General features: G+C 42.6%; 2 protein-coding genes across 5 annotated transcripts in view; one reads left to right on the top strand and one right to left on the bottom strand.

Moving 5' to 3' along the window:
- Nucleotides 1-18,199, top strand: part of LOC130691668 (coiled-coil domain-containing protein 28A-like) — a 60,303-nt gene extending 42,104 nt beyond the window's left edge. Inside the window, exons 1-5 of one of the 4 annotated variants that reach the window (XM_057514656.1) lie at nt 16,871-16,968; nt 17,080-17,229; nt 17,305-17,531; nt 17,718-17,849; nt 17,917-18,199. In XM_057514656.1, the coding sequence (XP_057370639.1) occupies nt 17,309-17,531; nt 17,718-17,849; nt 17,917-18,128 (567 nt within the window). In that variant the 5' untranslated portion in view covers nt 16,871-16,968; nt 17,080-17,229; nt 17,305-17,308 and the 3' untranslated portion in view covers nt 18,129-18,199. Of the gene's footprint in view, nt 1-16,870; nt 16,969-17,044; nt 17,230-17,304; nt 17,532-17,717; nt 17,850-17,916 lie in introns of those variants that run through there. The other 3 variants (XM_057514654.1, XM_057514653.1, XM_057514655.1) reach the window with 3 other exon arrangements.
- On the bottom strand, nt 1,862-10,829 carry LOC130691636 (toll-like receptor 6). The gene is made up of 4 exons (XM_057514603.2): nt 9,262-10,829; nt 7,104-8,933; nt 5,207-5,270; nt 1,862-5,127 (listed from the first exon to the last, which is right to left on the bottom strand). The coding sequence occupies exons 1-4, from the start codon at nt 9,660-9,662 to the stop codon at nt 3,463-3,465; spliced, it is 3,960 nt and encodes a 1,319-aa protein (XP_057370586.1). The 5' UTR covers nt 9,663-10,829; the 3' UTR covers nt 1,862-3,462.
- Nucleotides 18,200-18,954: the final 755 nt, after the last annotated feature.

Below are 18,954 nucleotides of genomic sequence, written 5' to 3'. Positions count from 1 at the left end.
ATGACGCGGGACTGAACGGGGCGTTGCCAATAGAGAACACGTTCTTAAATTTAACGTCAGTCCCTAAGGTTTTACGTTATTCCCTTAAATTGTCGTTGAAAACACAGAAGTGACATCATGTTGATCCCGTACGGCTTTTAAGTGGATTTCAATCGTTCACCCTATTCGTCGTATGCAAATGAGCGGTGATAGTTAAAAAAAATAAAATCCCGAAAGAGAAACGCCCATATTATTACGGATGTGTGGATCTCGTTTCAAATGTATTCAACTTGAAAATAGTACACGCTATTCTTTTATATATTTATATAAAGGGGCGCACGCTCTACTATTTGATGGTGGTGGTGTTTAATCTCTTTGAACGAGTACATAGCGGCAGCTCAAAGTGGCTTATTCTCATTTGCTTTCGTCTATACGCACACACGTGATGTTCATCGCCTCCCCCCACGTTTTTATTTGGGTTGGTGGGGAAATATTAGAAAAAGAGCCAAGACCAAATCATTTCGTGGCTTACTGGCAACTTGCCCTCTCTCTCTCTTTTTCGGGAGGAGGGGAAAGGTTTATATAAACTATAGGAGATTGCGGATATTATTACAGAGCTGTGGGCTGAGGAAAGGATAAGAAAAAAAAAGAGGCTGTTTGTTGCGTATGTCTTTAGGATTATCTAAAAAAGTTATCGAACCACATCATATCCTTGCATTTGGACGTCTAACTTTTCTCTGTTTTGCAAAGGGCCGAAAAGAAATCAAAGTTAAGAAAATGGCGATGGAAAAATAAAAAAGAGGCCAAGAGCTTCGCCAAGTCTTTAAACATAAGGGCAAGAAAAGAGTTGACTTTTGCCGAACACCGGAGACATCGTCGATGACGACGGATGAAAGCAAAGGAAACGAGAACTTCTTTTCTCTTTCCGCCCAAGATTCTTCTTTCGCTGGCGATCGATACAACTGCAGAACTCTTTGTGTGTTTGTGAACACAGAAAATAAGAAATTCTGGAAAACTAATTTTCTTTCTTCTTTTTTTTTTTTGCGAAAATTGCAACGAGGCGGACGGCAGAAATAAATAAACGAGGAATCTTGTACCCGATGCTCCTGAAATAACAATTGCAATTCCTTTCGAAAAAAATTCTACACAACGCCCATGTTTTAAACAAAATATTTCCAGGCACTTACGATCTCATCTTGAACTGGAGTAGCCTCAAGAACCCGAGGATTTTCAGTGAATAGTTTGCAAAAAAAAAAAAAAAAAAATTAGTTTTAAGAAAGAAAGTCTCATCCAGCCAGTCAAAAATGATTTCAGATTTACTCTACGTGTACGTCCCTTTTCTTTCATTTTCCTCACCTCCGGCACCATTTATAAAACTCCCACACTATACTTCGAGGCACTCTAACGCTCACATCATATGTTATGAAAAAAGAAAAATTTATTTGTCAAGCCTCTTCACATCGATTTCCCAACAAACAGATTGTGATCCTATTGTCAAACGCGAGAGATCATGAAAAAAAAAAAAAATGAAATGCTCTTCAATTTATTTTTTATTTTCGTCAGATATATCAATAAGAGAAAGACACCACGTACATAAAAAAAAAAAATTCTCATCCCTTATCTATGTATAAATATGAATGATAATTATTTAATATATATACAAGAATAATAAGAAAAAGGAAGGGTTAGATATTGATATACAGACACGTTACATGTACAAAAAGGAGTATGAAGGATTATGCGAACATGTAACACGTTAGTTACAATTTGCTACAAATATACGTGAGTTAAAGAAGAGAGAGTAACAGTATTGATTAGTCTTTTACACATCCCCCCCCCCCATTATACGCAAGTTTTCGTTTCGCTTTTGTCTTCGCCAGTCTTTTTCTTAAATATTCCAGACGTGTAATACACAACTACTGACAAGGCACTGGCAGTTCGATTTCTTGCGCAAGTTCAACAACGGGAACCCAACCTTCCGCCAGAAAGTCTGTCTTTATATTTTATAGAGATGAATCTTGCTGCTGTAATTCTATACTTAAGAAAAGCAAGGGGGAGAAAAAAGAAGAAGGAACCAGCGGATGTTAGTTTCTCAAAAGAGAGAGTCGGGACTGATTAGCTTGACAGACCCTACTGACTCGAAGAAAAAAAAAAAACTGTGCACGCGCCTTTGGCCATCACAAATGTTCTCCCCCCTTCTCCTTTCATGCAGTTTCTCCTCCCCTCCCCATCTCTTCTACTGCTCCGCTCCCGGACAATCGATTTCTCTTTTGCACGGTCGACCGAGAAGGGTCGTACAAGGGGGTCCAGCTCTAGACGAATATTCAAACAGATATATATATATAATATACACAACACACCCAGTTTCTTATACAGATGCATTAATAGACCGCACAAGCCAGCAGTTGTAACCCCTTATGTGGCTTATATGAATGTGTGTAGTGGCTTTCGGTTATATAGGCCTCTCGTAAAAACAGAGCGACAATTGTATTGATCGACGATGGGGACGAACTGTCGATTCAATCAAAAAACGAGGAAATATATTCCCCATTTAAAAAAAAAAGAATCTTTCAGACACAAAAGAACCGTGTGGAGGGGGGAATATTAAAAGAGATGTAAACGGTTTTGATATCGATGGGTTCCGTCCACGAATTAAAAAAGATTTTGATTCAAAAAAAAAAATGGAGGGAGCTTAAATTTGTGTATCATAAAAAAAGGAGGGTGAAAAACCGTATCTGATGTGCAGCCCTGCTGCTCTTTTTAAACGCAAGCTGCTAGAGTTGCTCGTTCTTGATGTGAAGATATACAGAAAACGTTATCTATTGAATAAACGTGGGTAGGTTGTCGCCACCTTGTCCATAGCGCTATTATGTAATATTTTTTTTAAAGAGAAATGTAATAGTTTAGAAAATAAAGTAGAGACATTCGATCCGACTAGACAGTTCAGGCAGCTGCCTCGGGATTCTTTTAAAGGAAAATTCAAATCTCCCCCCTCTCTCTCTTATCCCTATCGCCCATAATAGATCTGGTTCGCTTGAAATGTTTTACATCCGCTTGAATGATCGACGCTTTAATCCATCACCCTCCCTTATTTTGAAGTGAAATTGCGGCCGTGTTTTTCGATGTATCTTACAATGTACATTTTATTTCCTCTTCGCTGTCTCCAATCGGGTTTTTGTTTTTAAAGATCATCAAATGATGCGCAGCTTAAATGCAACAATGATTGGGGCTCGTTTAAATTAAAAGACGGCTAGGTAGATCGTTAAGGAGTTGGCCAAGCACAACATAGTCTCTAATATACGGAGGGGCCAAAAAAAGTCCATCCGGAAAGATAAAGAATAAAGAAAGAAAAAAAAATGATGAGTGTATATCATAATGGATAGAAAAAGCTGGGTAAGGAAACGCGATACATCATTGGCTGAATAAGAAAGGAGGAACAAGCACCCACCCCTTCCCAAAAAAAAAAGGAGGAGGACTGACTCATCAGATCGTTTCCGGAACAGTGGGCAGTTGGCGCTGATGGATGAGCTTGTGATGGTGCCTGGCAGAAGCAGTTGCACCCGTGGCGTAGTTGCTGGTGGTCGTCGTGCAGCCAACACCAGTACCGTTCGCATTATTACCCGACAGCATGATGCCGGAATAGGCCGATGGCATGGCCGACTGCTGCGGATGACTGATGGCCGCCTGATGGCAATCGGCCGGGGCTAGGACTCCTCTCGGCGGAGGCAGAGCTAACAAAAGCCGACTCCAGCAGAATCGACGGTTCCATTCAACGACTTGACTGTGCTTCAAGAGCAGATGCAGGTCCAGGTCGGCGTCGATCTCGCGGACGATATGCGGTTCCGGCAGTAAAATGATGACGCGGTCGCGTCTAGAACGGACCCCCACGGCTCCCGCTGCCGGTTGCCAAGTCGATCGTAGGAGTGCGCGGACGCTGGCCTTGCCCCATTCCGTCTCCACGAAGCTCTTGGTCAGCAGGATGAGGAGCCGGCGGCTAGCAGACGCCGCGGCGCTCAAATCTTGATCGTGATCCGCAATCCGGTGCTGCAGGCACAACTGGTACGTCTTGCGTTCCAGCTTAACCAGAGTGTCTTTGAGGAGGACGTCGTCCTTGGCGCTGTAGATAACCAGAGCATCGAACGGCTTACTATCAGCTGATTCTTCGTCGTGATTATAACACATCCGCACTCCGCATTGGCTGAAGAGCAACAGCCGTAATTGGCGGCGACAGCAGCACAGGCAAATGCCCGCCGATAGGATAACCACCGCCAACGAGAAGGTAGCGGCCATTAATAGCCACCAATCGGCTGGGTGGTAAGGGCTCAACAAGACGGACGATCCGTCCGAAGTGGGACAACTTTCGTTAGCTACCAGGATCTGTAATCCGAGCGGCGAACAGCTGACGGCGTCCTGGTCGTCGATTTGGGCTCTTGTCGACTGGAACCAGTCGCGCAGAGGACGGACGAAATCGCATTGACACGACCACGGATTGTCGGCCAGCCACAACGTTCGCAGGTAAGGGTTGGCCGTCAACAGCTGGCCAGCATCGTAGCGCACCAGCTGGTTGCCACTCACATCCAACACCTGCAAACTTCTCAAGTGGCTAAATGTCTTGGCGTGGATGGTGGCGATCTTGTTGTTTTGCACGTAGAGCTCCCTCAAGTTCTCCAACGGTTCAAACTCGTAGCCGGACAGCTCGGTCAACTCGTTACGGTCCAGATGAAGGACCAAAAGTCGTTTCAAGCCGCTGAACGTGTGGTTGTGCAGGGAAACGACGGCCGAGTTGTTGAGCAACAGCGTCCTCAGGTTCTTCTTACCGATGAAAGCGTGATTGATGAGCTGGCCGAGATTGTTGCCGTCCAGGTAGACGTCAGTCGCATCCATGGGGATCCTGGACGGGATGTCGGTCAGGAGATCTCCGGATCCGCCGGAACAATCGACGACGTTAGTGGACCACGACTGGTCGTGATAGCAAGAACAGTTGGTCGGACACGTCATTTCGCAGTCGCAGGCGTCGAAATCGCAGCAGTGGCACAGAGCAAAACAGTGGGTCCGGTACGGACAGAGGAAATCCGACGATGTGGCTTCCACCAATGGCGTCACGGAGCGCGATCCGCGTCCGTACGAGAGCCGACAATATATGGAATCCTGCAGCAAAAAAAAAAAAAAAAGAAATTGATGTTCACAAAATTCGGGTCGTTCAATTCAATGTTGATTATGAACTCACTAAATCCATGGCGCGAGGGTACTGCCCGGCATTGTTGAGGGCGTTGATACGCTGCAGCCATTCCCTGTTTGTAATGGTTTTTTAATAAAAATGTAATAAATCACAACATCATTTACATTTGGCCTCCGACTCTTTGGCCTCTCTATTTGTAATTGCCTTCATCGCGAAAATTCCTTATCACACACACACACACAAAGTCAAATGAAAATTAATAGTTTCCCTATGAAAAGAACTGGTCGTGTGTATACGAGCTCTTTTAAGCAGCTCGTCTTTATTGATTAATGACCATAAAAAAGAAAAGATCCTTCTTTTTCCTAGCGTTCCCTTGTTCCTCTTGTAACTTTGAAACAGGTCAAGGATTATATATAAGTTCGACGTATCGAATCCTATACTATATACGACCTGGCTCAAATGAACATCGGATAGCCAAGGCAGCGATCCAATCTTATATTGGTCTATATAGGCGTCCTTTAACGTATCAGGCCGTAAAGCTCCTGGACACGGAGACCCTACAAGGCTCTCTTTTTTTTTATGAAGTGCCCTGCCAAAGGAATTAAGAACCTTCCCTTTTTTTTCTTTTTCCCTTTTAAGATTGACTATGTGATTCATCAGTGGATCGAAAGAAAATAAAAAAAAGCAGAGTCTATAAGACGCTGACTATATAACTCTTGCTATATACGACAACCTAAAATACTAGGACACACAAATCCCCTTTCCCTTCTTTTTTCTAGTTAACTTTGTTTTTCAATCCTATTTTGTTTCCTTTGATTGGGTCCCTTGTTTTCCCCGAGAATTGTGTGTGACAACATGTCAACTTTAATACACGTTTCACTTTGATCGGATTTCTAAATTCAAACTCTATGTGTACACAACTTACGGTGTATGTCATGAGGACTATATATTTATAGCCAAAAAAAAAAAAAAAAATAGAGGGCGGAGGAGGGTTAGATTCTCTGGTGTTTGAGCATACGTGAGAACGCCAGGATCGATCCTTGCACCGACTTTCCCGAAATCGAACGCACAACGAGGAACGCCAAAGGAGAAGGCAGGGCTTTGGGAAAGTGACGGTCCCCTTGACGGAGAATGACAGTAGCAGCTATATGTTAGCGAAGAGAGAGAGAAAGGGAGTCGACAGATTCTTCAATTGTGTCGCGTATACGATCGATAGTTCATCTACAGATGGAAGCCCCGCCTTTACATTTGCCTATTGTTCTCTTCTTCCTTATCATCTTCTTTTTCCTCGTCAAATTTGATGATTTCCTCTTCAACCGCTTGAATTTTTAGAAAGAAAAGGGACCAAGTGAAACTCTATCGACGAGAAAACAAAAGAAAGCGCATGAAAAAAAAATGTTGAACGACGCAAAATTTCGCGCTTTTGCGACTCGAAATAGACGGGCTTCCGCACATCTGACAAAAGCTCCAGGCCTATTATAATAGAACCGCCGTGAACGTAGACAACAGCCTAAGCAGTTGCCCTTTCCAAAAGAAGCTTATAACAATCGGCATTTCACTCGGCTTGCCCTCAAAAAATAAAGCACATCATCAAACTTAAAAAGACCAAGTAAAAAAAAAAAACGGCCACTCCGAAACTCCGCAGCTTAAAGAGTTTCAAGTTTCTTTTGGGGGCATCAAGTTCAGCGTGTCCAGCAGCAGTCTCTTTTTTCTTTCCCTTCAAAGTGCGAGCTGAGAGATACAGAGTTCTCCAGTTACTTTTCAGGGGGGGGGGGGGACTATATCGCGTGCCGCGCAGGGTAAAAGAGAAGACTCGAGAGAGAGTCAAATTACACACACACACGTCTTGGCTAAAGGTAAAATAGATTCACACACACATCGTTTTCTTAGCTACCTGGAACTGGAATTATTTATAAATAAATAAATCAAAAAAACCAAAACTTACATGTCGCAATCACATTGGAATGGATTGCCGCCCAGGTAGAATTCGGGCAAGACTTGGACGTCCGGGCTAAGCCGCAGGGCGTTCAGGTTCAACGTGACCAGTTGATTGCCGTAGAGATCGACACGCGATAAGTTGGCCTTGTCGGCGAACGTGTTGGGCTCGACGACGCTGATTTGGTTGTCGCTGAGCGTGGCCACACGCAATCCGTGCGGTAAAGAGGCCGCTCCGATGGAGGCGATTCGGTTATAACTGGCGTCGAGCGTTTCCAACTTGAGGTGACTCTCCAGGCGCAGGTAGTTGCCCAGCTCCTCGATCTGGTTCTTGTGCATGTCCAGCCATTGGAGCCCGGTCGGTAGGAGGGCGTAGTCGAACCAGCGCAAGTCGTTGTCGGACACGTTGAGCCGCGTCAAGTGCGGCAGGTTCTGGACGACGTGTTCCAGACTGCTCAAATTGTTGCCGTTGAGATAAAGCGTTTCCAGGCCGGTGAGCCCGTCCAGGGCGCTCCGCTCGACCGTCTGGAGCGACGAGTGCGACAGGTCGAGCGTTTTGAGCAATCCCAACGGCGGAAGGGAAGCCTGCCGGATCGTCTTGATTTGGTTACCCGATAGTCTGAGATGATGCAAATTTTTGAGCCCCCTCAGCGAAGTGGCGTTGATGAACCTGATCCGATTGTGCGACAGGTCCAGCGTTTTCAAAAGAGTCAGCGTCTTGAAGCTGGAAGGCAAACGTTCCAGTCGATTATCTTGCAGGTAGAGCTCTTCCAGATTGGAACAATTGCGGAACGTTTCCCCATCCAATCCGACCAGTGAATTTGCGTTGAGTTTCAACTGATTTAACACCAATAAACCGTTGAAATAATGGCTCTCGATGAAGGCTAATTTATTATCCGACAAGTCGAGCGTATGCAAATTGCTCAGCGAAGCGAACGAGCCCGCCTCTACGGCCTCGATGGCGTTCGAATCTAATTTCAGAACTTGCAAACTGTACAGGTCCTTGAAGAGCGGGCGGCGGATGCGGCCAATTTGATTGTGCGATAAATCCAGCACGACCAAACGCACCAGGTTGTCGAATAGGCTTCCGTTCGACAAAGTGAGTCGATTCCAGGACAATTGCAACACTTCCAAATGTCTCTGCGATGATAATGCGCCAGCGGGGAGCACGGACAACGTGTTGTTGCTCAAATTGAGCTCCTTCAATGCGACCGTTGACGTCAGAAATATTTGGGGTATCCTCTCGACTTGATTGACGGACAGGTCCAGTTGCTCTAGTTGTTCCAGCGGTCCCAACGCGCCGTCATCCAGATGCTGGATTTTATTGTGGTCGAGTTTAAGGATCCGCAAATGGCGCAGGGCTGCCACTCCGCGGCTTGTCAGCGCCGTCAGCTGATTGTACGAGGCGTCCACTGTCGTCAACGGAGTTGGGCAATATCCGGGTGCCACTGTCGAGCTGGGCGGAGTAGGAGAAGACGCCCTTTCGTCCGAATCGATTGTTTCAAAATTCAATCCCAAATCGTTAAGGTCGGCCAATCGATTATGGCTGACGTTGAGGAATTGGAGACTGGTCAAATCGCAAAAGAGCTGACGGCGGAAGGTGAGGATATTGTTCCGGCTGAGATCCAGCCGTTCCAATTGGCCGACATCGTGAGCCAAACTATCGCGGTTCAAGTCCAAGTTCATGGCCGGCCAAACGTCGTTGTGCGATCGAATGGCCAACGAACGAAGGTCCCGAAGGCCGTGAAAGACTCCTCTGGCGAGCTGGCCGAGTTTGCAATAATCGATGGTGAGCTGGCGCAGATGGTGCAAATGGCCGAAGCTGTGCGGATGCAGGAAGCTTTAACGGAACAAAAACATGTCAATGTTTTTTTGATTTATTAATAAGCTTTTTACTCAACAAAAGAAAAATGAAAGCAAAAGCTGAGAGCTCACGTGTAAAAGCTTAATCGATAAATCATTGGCTCAATGTCGAAATGAAAAGAGTTTCTTTTCTTTTTCACGAAATGATTGGATTTCAATCGTACACGATGAATGAAGTTAACGTCTCTCCCCCATCGAGCACGGATATTGAATTATTTGGAAAATTGAAAGAGACGAAGAACTCTTTTCTTTTTTCCATCGAAAAAGGTAATTGAATGTATAATGAAGTTCTGTTTGCTTCTTACCTTTGGTAGAGCAGCGAATCGCTGCATTCGATCGTGAGTGAAGCGGTGTGTTCACGCGGTACCACAGAGAAATTGGTCTGATCGAATTGACTGTTGATGGTACGCAGTCGGCAATGGAGTGCCACGTCGTTAGGACCGAGGCCGGCTATTGGCAGAGCCGAATGACCCGTCGATCCGGCGCCTGTTCCACCGCTCGACGACATTGAATTCGATAAAGACATTGACGAATTCATCAACGTCCATTGGCAATCTGACGGCGCTTCATAATGGAAACTGGCGTCGCACAGTGTGACTCCAATGGCCAACCAGCATAGTAAATAACAATTCCGGACTGCTTCAACGACGCCCAGATGATGGCCGTTGTTACTTTTTGCGGATCGTTTCCTCTTCATAGCGGCCATATCCTTTTTTTTTTTCTCGAATTGTTCTCAGAAATGATTTCCCACTCTTGCGCACGGCACTCGCAATATGACTCGTAAGAACGAAAAAAAAAAAGGCTTTAAGAATGTTGGGCGGAAAAAAAATGTGCGCCTTTTCTTCCTTTTCAATGCGCTGATGCTGCCTAGGAAGCACTTTGGAATGTCTTCTTGTTGTCTAGACTTATCTTTTTTTTTTCAAAATTTTTTTTTTTTTTTGAACGTGAATTATGACGTCGATTTATCACATCAAGATCTTTTTCTTCCGTGGGTGGTTTGTCCTTTTGTCAGTATTTTTTCTTTTTATTTCCTCCACGTCATTTACATTTAATTCTTTTGTGTCTGTTTTTTTCAGAGGGGGGGTCTATTTTTCTGTTATTGTCGAGAGTTTTTTTTTTTCCTAGAGATTATCTTTATAAATATCGGATAGGGATCTAGCCGGTCACATTAAACTGCCATCTGCACCGTTGCTAAAGATAGAGAATAAGGGCCTGGGCTTTAAAAAAACGTACAAAAAAACTACTGAAATAACAGGGGGGCGCGTATGAAAAGGACCCAAACAGCTTTGGCCTGGCTCCACTCTTTACACGGCTATTGAATTTCACACGACAATGGACAAGAGGAGCATCAGCCGTTTGTTGCTGGTGCAACAGCAGCTCTCTGGCGAATAACAAGGTGAAGGGATGCGGCCCAAAGAGCCATTGGGTCGTCGCATTTCCACAAAACTTTCACCCGTTCGCATCCAACTTTTTTTTTTTCGGTGGAAAACACACAAACACACGATCCGGTCATCAACACAATTTTCAACGCGATAATTGCCCAGGAACGATAACGCCAACAGCGGCCAAAAAAAAAAATACAACAAAATTAAACAAGTGAACGAGGAGAAAAAACCAACACTGCCACGCAAACAACAATCATCAGACACCGACCAACTGGCGAGAAGAAGAAGAAAAAAAAAAGTAATTCAACGAGAAAAAAAAAGTGGGCGGTCGTGAATCACGAAACACACAGCGAGTTGTGTGTGTACACGGTCGTTGATGATGAGTTGTGTGCGTGCACACTGAAGAGAGGGGTTTGGCTGTTGGGAAAAAGGAGCTCACACCGAAAAAAAAAAAAAAAGATGATGGCGGTCACTCTATCAAACACACGTCTATCACCGACGATGGCGGCACACAGAATGAGAGAGAGATCCGTCTCTCGTTTTGACTTCACAACAAGGCGGAGGGATGCGGCGCAGCGGCAGAAACTCTGGAGGGTTAGCCCTTGTTATTGACGACCCTCCTCCTTCTATCCAACAGCGCGCACACACACACACAGAATCCCCCCGAAGAGATGGTAGAGCGAGAGAGAGAGAGAGAGAGATATTTCAAAGCTTTTTCTAGCTTTGTATTTTTCCTTTTTTTTTTTTTTAATTTTATTTTAAAGTTAACCCATAAGAGCGAGCCGCTTGGACCCCCCGCTGAACAATATGCGGACATAGAATATACGGTATAGCGTAGGCTTGTGTATTTATACGAATAGAACTGTTTTGTTAGTCTTCTAGAAGAGGGAAAAACGTCAACTTTTTTCTTTTTTTCACATTTCAAGTCGGGTTTTTTTTTTCGATTTGTTGTTGTATTCGAAAATTGAAAAAGACGGAGGAAAGAAAAGTTTGGGTTTAAAGCCACTGGACGTTGACGTTTGCGACCCATTTCTTTTCTGCTGGTCTTTTATTATCTACGAGGCGGATGGACGACGTCCGCCTGCCTCCCCCCTCTGAACTAACTCTTTTTCTTCCGTCCAATCGAGTTGACACTAGTCGTATTGTCAAAAAGAGAGTGAGTTCGCATCAATCAAAGTCACTAACGCCGGGGTAGCCAATGGAGGGCAAAAATAAAAGGCGACGTACTCTCCGAACAACAACAACAACGTTGGCGGAACAATGGCACAAGTTTGGAACTGTGCGGCATAAAAGATCTTGTTCGTCGAACAAGACTGCGGAATTCAATCGATTGTGTGTTTATTTTCCTTTTTTGAATATTCTTACATATAATCTCGAATCTGTCCGCCTTTATTTCTTTATATACACGCCGCATCGTGTGTGCTTCAATCAATGCACCTGTTTCCTTTTAAAACCCGCCTCCTTATTTCTTAACCAAACTCGCAATAGGAAAAGTATCAAATTCTAACATTCGAGGAAAACACTTTTACACTCAGGGAAAAAATTTAATATGATAACTGTGATTAGAATAAGCCAAACAAGTAAGAGGCAAGTTGGAAAGAAAACGCGTCAAAGTTCGAAGAGGGACAGGACTAATAAGTTAAGGGAAAATGATAATCCTAAATTCAATTATAGAGCTCAGCAACATTTGAACTTTTTCCCCGGCGGTCTCACGCTATAGAAGGGGGAGTTAGACACACACACACACACACTATCTACATACGTGTTACATTTCAAAACTAACGGCGGTCCCTGTTAGTCAGCATCGATGTGTGAGCAAGAAGGAAAAGCCCAGGACCTCAATCAGCACGACGGTTTCTCCCTTTTTTTTTTTACGAAAAAGTCGTAACACACACATGTGCGCGCTAGTTAGAGCTAAAAGAAAAAGAGGGAAAAGAAAAACCTTTGTCAAGTTATAACCAGCAAGGATATACAGCGAAAGACGTCGAGTCCTCTTAACTCGATTGTTAACAGTCGACGAGCGCGTACAAAACCCTGAGGTTCTTATCTACGAGTCACTGCGTTAGAGGGGCGCGTGCAGCCGCGTTGATGACAAACCTTTTCATATTATTATACACACACACACACACATACATATATGCTTATGAATAATACAATTTTTCTCTTTCATTATATATTATAGCACAGTTTTTTTTTTCTTCCCCATTTTTTTTTTTCGTGTTCAATGCGGGCAATGGAGGATCTACATGACTTTTGAAGGTTCAAGTGGCGTCGTCGTACACTTTCTCTTTTTGTGCGTGTAAAACTTGTTCTCTCTTTGAAGTTGGGAGAGAAAAAAAACAAGTGATGGTGTCGCTCTTAAAGAGCAAAAATTTTTCTATTGATGTTTCTTTCATAATGCGCTGTGATGCTATTCCACTTGCATAACGGATTACTTATTTTTGTGTTCTCCGTGTTTCTTACTAAAGTCTGATTAGCCCGTCTCATCGTTCCGTGCGATACATATCACCGTCATCTTCTAAAAAAAACAGCACGAAGCCTAAAGCGTTATTTCACCGAATGCTATTCTTTGTTTTCCATCCAATCGGATGTCCCCGTCGTACCAAAGACTTCTTAACACTCGAGAGCTTTTTTGTGTGCTTATATACAAAGCAGCGAGAGAGCAGAAGCCCAGTGACACACCCCTGGTTTGGTTTGGTTTTTTTTCGAATCGACTTTGTGTCCGACACATATAGACACGCTCACGCAGCAGGAGCATATAGAACCCCTTGAGATATTATGACCCCCATTGCTAGACTGCCATATAACGGTGAGGAACCAACACGAGTATGAACCCAACAACTGCGGTCTACATATATATATCTCTAATATTATATCATTATTTATGTGTGTTTACGCCTCGGTCGTAAAAAAAAAAAAGAAACCTATACAAACATAGAGAGAGCATCTATAATAACAAAAAAGAATGAAAGCCCTCGGTGTAATAAAATGATGGTTACAGTGCAAGAAGAAAAGAAGTTTGAATGGCGCGCCGTGTCGATGATGGCAGACTCCTCGCAGACGGGAGATAAACCGCACATATAACTATCATTCTTTCTCTCTTCTTTTTTTTGAAATAAGAAGAGAAACGTTCACAAGGTCTTTGTATAATGTGGTGTGTACAGTCGCTTATCAGAGTGCTGGCCTCCCGCTTCGTTCTTTATGTTGCACAATTTTCAAAAGTGTGGAGCGCACACACGTCGTCTTACTCTGTTATTCATTGTTGTTGCAAATTGTCTGCGTCAAATGTATTCTCGTTTTCTTGCTCTCGACTTTCCATGGTTTTCTCTTTTAACTTTCGCCCTTTTTTTTTGTGCTCCAGCGGAACTGTCGTCTTAAGGTCAACTCAATGTCACAAAGCTCTTGGTTTCGCTCCATCCGACTGTTGTTAGGAAAATAGAACCAAGCAAAGATGGCGTGACGGATTCGATTTGTGTGAGCTGCTGCTACATCCGGATGCTTACTTACTTTTTTCCCCCTCTCTTTCAGCTCTTATGTATGTACATGCATAAATGTACGTTACACAGGTCATCAGGGAATCTGATTCTTAATGGCGGTATCATTGCCAAGAGCGGCAGCTTGAAAGTGCATTCCCAAAACAACAACAACAAAAAAGAGATGCGTCCTGAAAAAAAAAAAGGTCACGAATCTTCTTGTGTCTCATCAGCTTTTCATCGTGACAATCTTCGCAACGTGTTCACTAACTATAGTAGCGTGCTTTTTTTCAGTTTCGAACGCTCACGAAAAATGTGGATGAGAATAAAGATCAAAGGATAACGCTGCTGTCTACATTTAGTCTAGACACACAGAGTGTGCAAACATGAATATTGCATGTGTAGAGATGGACTAAACCATGACGCAGATTAAGAGTGAAGCCGGTCGCAGTGACGAAGCCAAACAAATAAATAAAAAAAAAAACAGTCTATACGTAACACAAAGTACGTTATGCATTTATAGCCATATAAATACACGCAAGAATTATAAATGAAAAGCCTCGTATGCAGTGATAACCTCTAGAGATGTGCCTATAGAAAAAAACAAAATTCTGTCTAGCATTTTTACTTTTATATGACGGAGATGCCACACATAGACGTCCATCTTGTCGACTTAGGATCTATTTATCACGGAACTTTGTCTGTTGCGGCTTTTTTTTTTTTTGTTTTTTTTGTTTTGTTTGTTTCATTTCTTTATTTCGTGAGTTGTCTGCTTTGTGTGTTGTAGAACATTCCCGAGAGGACACGATATAAGGTTGAAAAGAAAGGCGAAACACGTATACACACGGCGACCGCTGTGGTTAATTCAATGTTGCGATGAGGAGGAAAAAGACGTCGGTATGCAGGCAACAGAGAATGAATTGACGTCTACGTTTTAGAGACGACAGCCACGAAGATAAACGAGTGCTGTTACATGTACGAGAGACTAGGTATTCGATCAATTTGGTGTGATGTTGAGAAAAACGCGACTTTATGTACGTGACTAACTCGCCAAAATTGTTATGAACGCAGCTGTTTTTCCCATCAGCTCCGTACATGTTTTTTGAATTTTTGTTTTGTTTTTCTGTTGGTTAAAAAATAAATGTCCGTGTATGTCGGTATAATAGCACCACGCTATTTAATCCCTCTGAAGACTTTTTGGTTTTGTGTGGTGTTAAATTTGAATGTGAAATGACATCAATATAGGACATGGGTGAAGCGGAGAATTAGGCAAACAAAAACAAAATATTCAAAAATTACAATAGAACACGACGCTGTGCTGATAAGTTATTCATCCCGCGTGATGACGAAAAGCCTAGGTTTTTCTTCAGTCTTCAGCTTCCATCTTGCGTCATCCAATATTTATGACAATGTCAGCATCCTATTTCTTGTCAACCTTTTTTTTTTTTTCTAGCTGCATTGGCCAACCGTCGTTTTTTCCGCGATACAATATAAGGGTATCACTTTAAATTCTCGAGCAGCATCCTTTTTCCCGTGTTCGCATTCTTGGGTGCGCATCAGTCCTGCACTTTATTTAGTATCGTTTACTGGCCATCCATCATATACGCCGTTTGACGTCATTGAAATATTGCGCGTCCATATCTGCATTTTTTTAAGGGCAGTTAATATAGATGCTAACATGACGATCGTAAAAAATAAATGAGTTACAGTAAGACGTTTGGTTTTACCAGCTTTGTCTATAATAGACACGATGTTTAGATGTAATTGTTCATTAAATTTATATTTTTATACCAATTTGAAACGTTCGTTTGGAAATAAAATCAATTTGAAACATGAAAATTGAGGATAAGTATTAATTGGCTTTCATTGGACGCTCCGGATGCGACCTAGTCCCGCTGTCTCGTTACGTCAGTTCACCATGCCTCGTCCTTCTATTAATGTACTTATGGATCGTCCAATTATTGTGCCGTCGCTTTCGACGAGAAGAACGAGCGGGTTTAATTTTTCAAGGCAAATTGCTGAGTCATTTGCCCTTTCGTCCTCATTTTGCTTACGGATGTTCCTCATATGCAATGCACTATATATTAAAAACCTCTGGCGTATTTCACACACGCATGTCTGCAGGCCATGTGTGATTAAAGTCCTGGTTACTACTTTGGATACTTGCTGCTCTATGCATTATTATCTACTTGTTGGCATTGATTTCAAATGAGAGTGATGTGATTAAATAAGAAAGGCACCTCGTTCAAATAGCACCCATCTGCATAGTTCACGTTAATGTAAAGAAGGTTTAGAATAAATTTTTAGAAAATGAACAGTGATGCCTATTGCATGACGTGTCGAGATGCAAAAGATTCTCGCCTTTGGTGCTTACCACGCCATTTATAGGGTTGCCCATGTTTCATTTTCGTTAACACCTTCCATTTATGGAAGTATGGCGTGTCTGTGCTCTATAGTCGAAAGAAATACGAGCACATCAACCGAATTAGTATTTTTTTAAACATAAAATTAAACACATTTCATTTCATTAGTTGTTTGTTTACGTGACTTTTTACCAACAGTTGTTCTTACTACACGACTTACCTACTGCTATACTAAAATCATTTTGATTCGTGGATTTTACCCAGCGTTATTGATTTCTGGCTTAATGAAACCTCAACTCACGAAAGTTTCATTCCAAGTAAAAAAAAATCGTTTGAAAAACTACAACTTTTAACGCACCATGTATGCCCATGGTTGCAAATGAATCGCCTGGCTAACACCTGCGGCCAATAAGCGAAAGGTTGTGCTACAGTGTTTCGGATATGTACCGGATTATTTCCTTCAGTCGTTTGTTGTTTTCGCTTCAAAGAACCACCGTGGAAAAACCAACAAAAAACAAATGATGGGCTTGTGAACAGATCTCTCTGGCCACAGTAAATGTGCTGGAAGGTCATCTCTCGAGGGCCATATCCATTCTCTTCTCAAGAAGCGCCCGCACACAGACTAGTCAGCTTGTTATCTAGCCCAAGCTTATGTAAACAAGTTTCCCCTTCGTCCGTTCAAATTGACAGGGCGCAACAATAATAATAAGCGCAGACACGCTAACAAGAACTTACGCCCCCCAGCCTCTGCCCTTCAGCACTCTTCTCCTTTTGGTAGAAGAAACTAAAGGGTAGGATATTCGTATGTTTTCTCTTTGTTTCATTTCTATGTTTCTTGTGCGTTCTTTTAACATTCTCTTGGGCGTTTCATGATGACAAGAGATGATTAATCGCCTCTACAGAACCCTTCGAGTGAGAAAGGGCATCATTCGAAGTCAGCCGACTACGGTAAACAAACATGGCATTTTGACATTCACGTCCCAGTTCCAGTTCCTTCACTGGAAACAATCTTCTTTGTTCAACAGACATAATTGGCGCAATTTAAAATTGAAGTAAAAGTTCAATGAAGCATTTTTATTGTCAATAGTTTCTTATAAGAATCCAATTTGGTTCTCGTCACTAACAAGGATCATGGAGGACAGTCATCATAACAATAGGGAACGGACGAAGAAAAGCCCACATCCAATTCCCGAAGTAAAAATACAAATTGATTGTTCTTCCCGCACCTCTTCTAGTCACAATCACAGAGGGGCCTCTTCAGATGGAACTCTGACTGAGAATTCATCCTCTGAAACACCATGGAGTCGGGAAGCCAAACGAACAAAAATATTTCACCCCAAACCTCCAAGGAAGGGTATGTTATGCAGTCTGTACTCTATACATTCTTCTTTTCTCTTTGTGGCATGATCTTGATTTAACTAGCCCCCACACACCTGTAGTCAGCTGCATGCCTTTTTATTATGATTTGTTTCTCTTTTCTCCATGTTATGTGCTTGTTTTTCCCCGCTTCTTTGTTGGCTTCTTTGTTATAATATGTCAGCTAAGGAGTTGTTCCCAGAAAGTTCGCACAGTTCCCACTCGTTCCTTGCAGATGTGGCTGACATGAGAAATATGGAGACGGCGCTCATTCAACTAGTCAACGACTTCCATTCTGGCAAACTCCAAGCATTCGGTACGTTTCAATTTGATTTCCGCGTTATACTGGGAAAAAGCTAACTGAAGGATGTGTTATTTTTTAGGTCGTCACTGCAGCACAGAACAAATGGAGGCTATTAGAGATCAGCAGGAGAAATTGGCGAGATTGCACTTTGAACTCGGGGCGCAACACGATGTTAACGCTCAGCAGACATCGGACAACATGAATGAACTAGTATCTGCGTTGGAACACCTCTCCCAAACCATTGAACAATTACATCCACACTCTAGCCAGAGCCAAAGCGATTCAAACTAGCAAGCTCAGGGCTGTGTACAGTATCAAGATCATTATTTTCAAATTTGATATTACATTTTTTGGTGCATTTTCATCATTCCATGATACTTCTTTTTTGAAGGTAATATTTTTCTATAATTACACAATTATCTTAACCGATAGGGTTGCCCAATTGTAAAGTTTTATTGTATGCGGGGGCGAAAATAAAAAAAAGGCAGTAAACATGCTGCTAAGCGTTCCTGGCTGCAACAATGATTTGTAACTAACTTGGATCATTATACTCGTTCAATGACAAATAGGTCATGACTGAAGATTTAGGCATAGAAAAGTTTTATGGGTAATAAACTAGACCAAAGTTCGAGCATTTCGGACTACACATTGGGCATAAAAAGTTTCTTAAAATAGGTTCATTTTGACCTTTAACAGGTATGTTTGACGGTAAGACCGAATAGTCGAATACATTGATGTCTTCATTGTACTCCTAACTCAAAAACCAATTCGATTAAGCTAAATCTGACCTGATATTCGAAATCCTCGTTTAATTTTGATCAAAATGGCTTAATTTTGTCCAATTCTGAGACATGTCCCAATTTGGCAGATTTTGCAAAAGTGGGAAGGCTATAGCCTTTGCTGTTTTTCAAATTTTTAAGAATTTGGGACATGTCTCAGAATCAAACGAAACTGAGCCATTTTGATCGAAATTGAACGAGGAATTCGAATATTAAGTTAGATTTCGTGCAATCAAATCGGTTATTAATTTATGAAAAAAAATAGTGGCCTCAATGAATATGACGTTTTCAATTTCTGGGGCCCTTTTTCAGAAATTCCTGATTTCATGAAAAGTACA

Source organism: Daphnia carinata, chromosome 1 (genome assembly GCF_022539665.2).
Source record: "Daphnia carinata strain CSIRO-1 chromosome 1, CSIRO_AGI_Dcar_HiC_V3, whole genome shotgun sequence".
Taxonomy (NCBI): Eukaryota; Metazoa; Arthropoda; class Branchiopoda; order Diplostraca; family Daphniidae; genus Daphnia; species Daphnia carinata.
The sequence above is the reverse complement of the archived record's forward strand: the minus strand, read 5'-3'. Positions and strand labels throughout refer to the sequence as shown.

Coding starts and splice junctions, on each gene's coding strand:
- LOC130691636 (XM_057514603.2), bottom strand. CDS start 9,662: ATGGCCGCTATGAAGAGGAAACGATCCGCAAAAAGTAACAACGGCCAT. Junction 8,934..9,261: donor GATTCGCTGCTCTACCAAAG/GTAAGAAGCAAA, acceptor GTTCCGTTAAAG/CTTCCTGCATCCGCACAGCT. Junction 5,128..5,206: donor ACCCTCGCGCCATGGATTTA/GTGAGTTCATAA, acceptor TTTTTGCTGCAG/GATTCCATATATTGTCGGCT.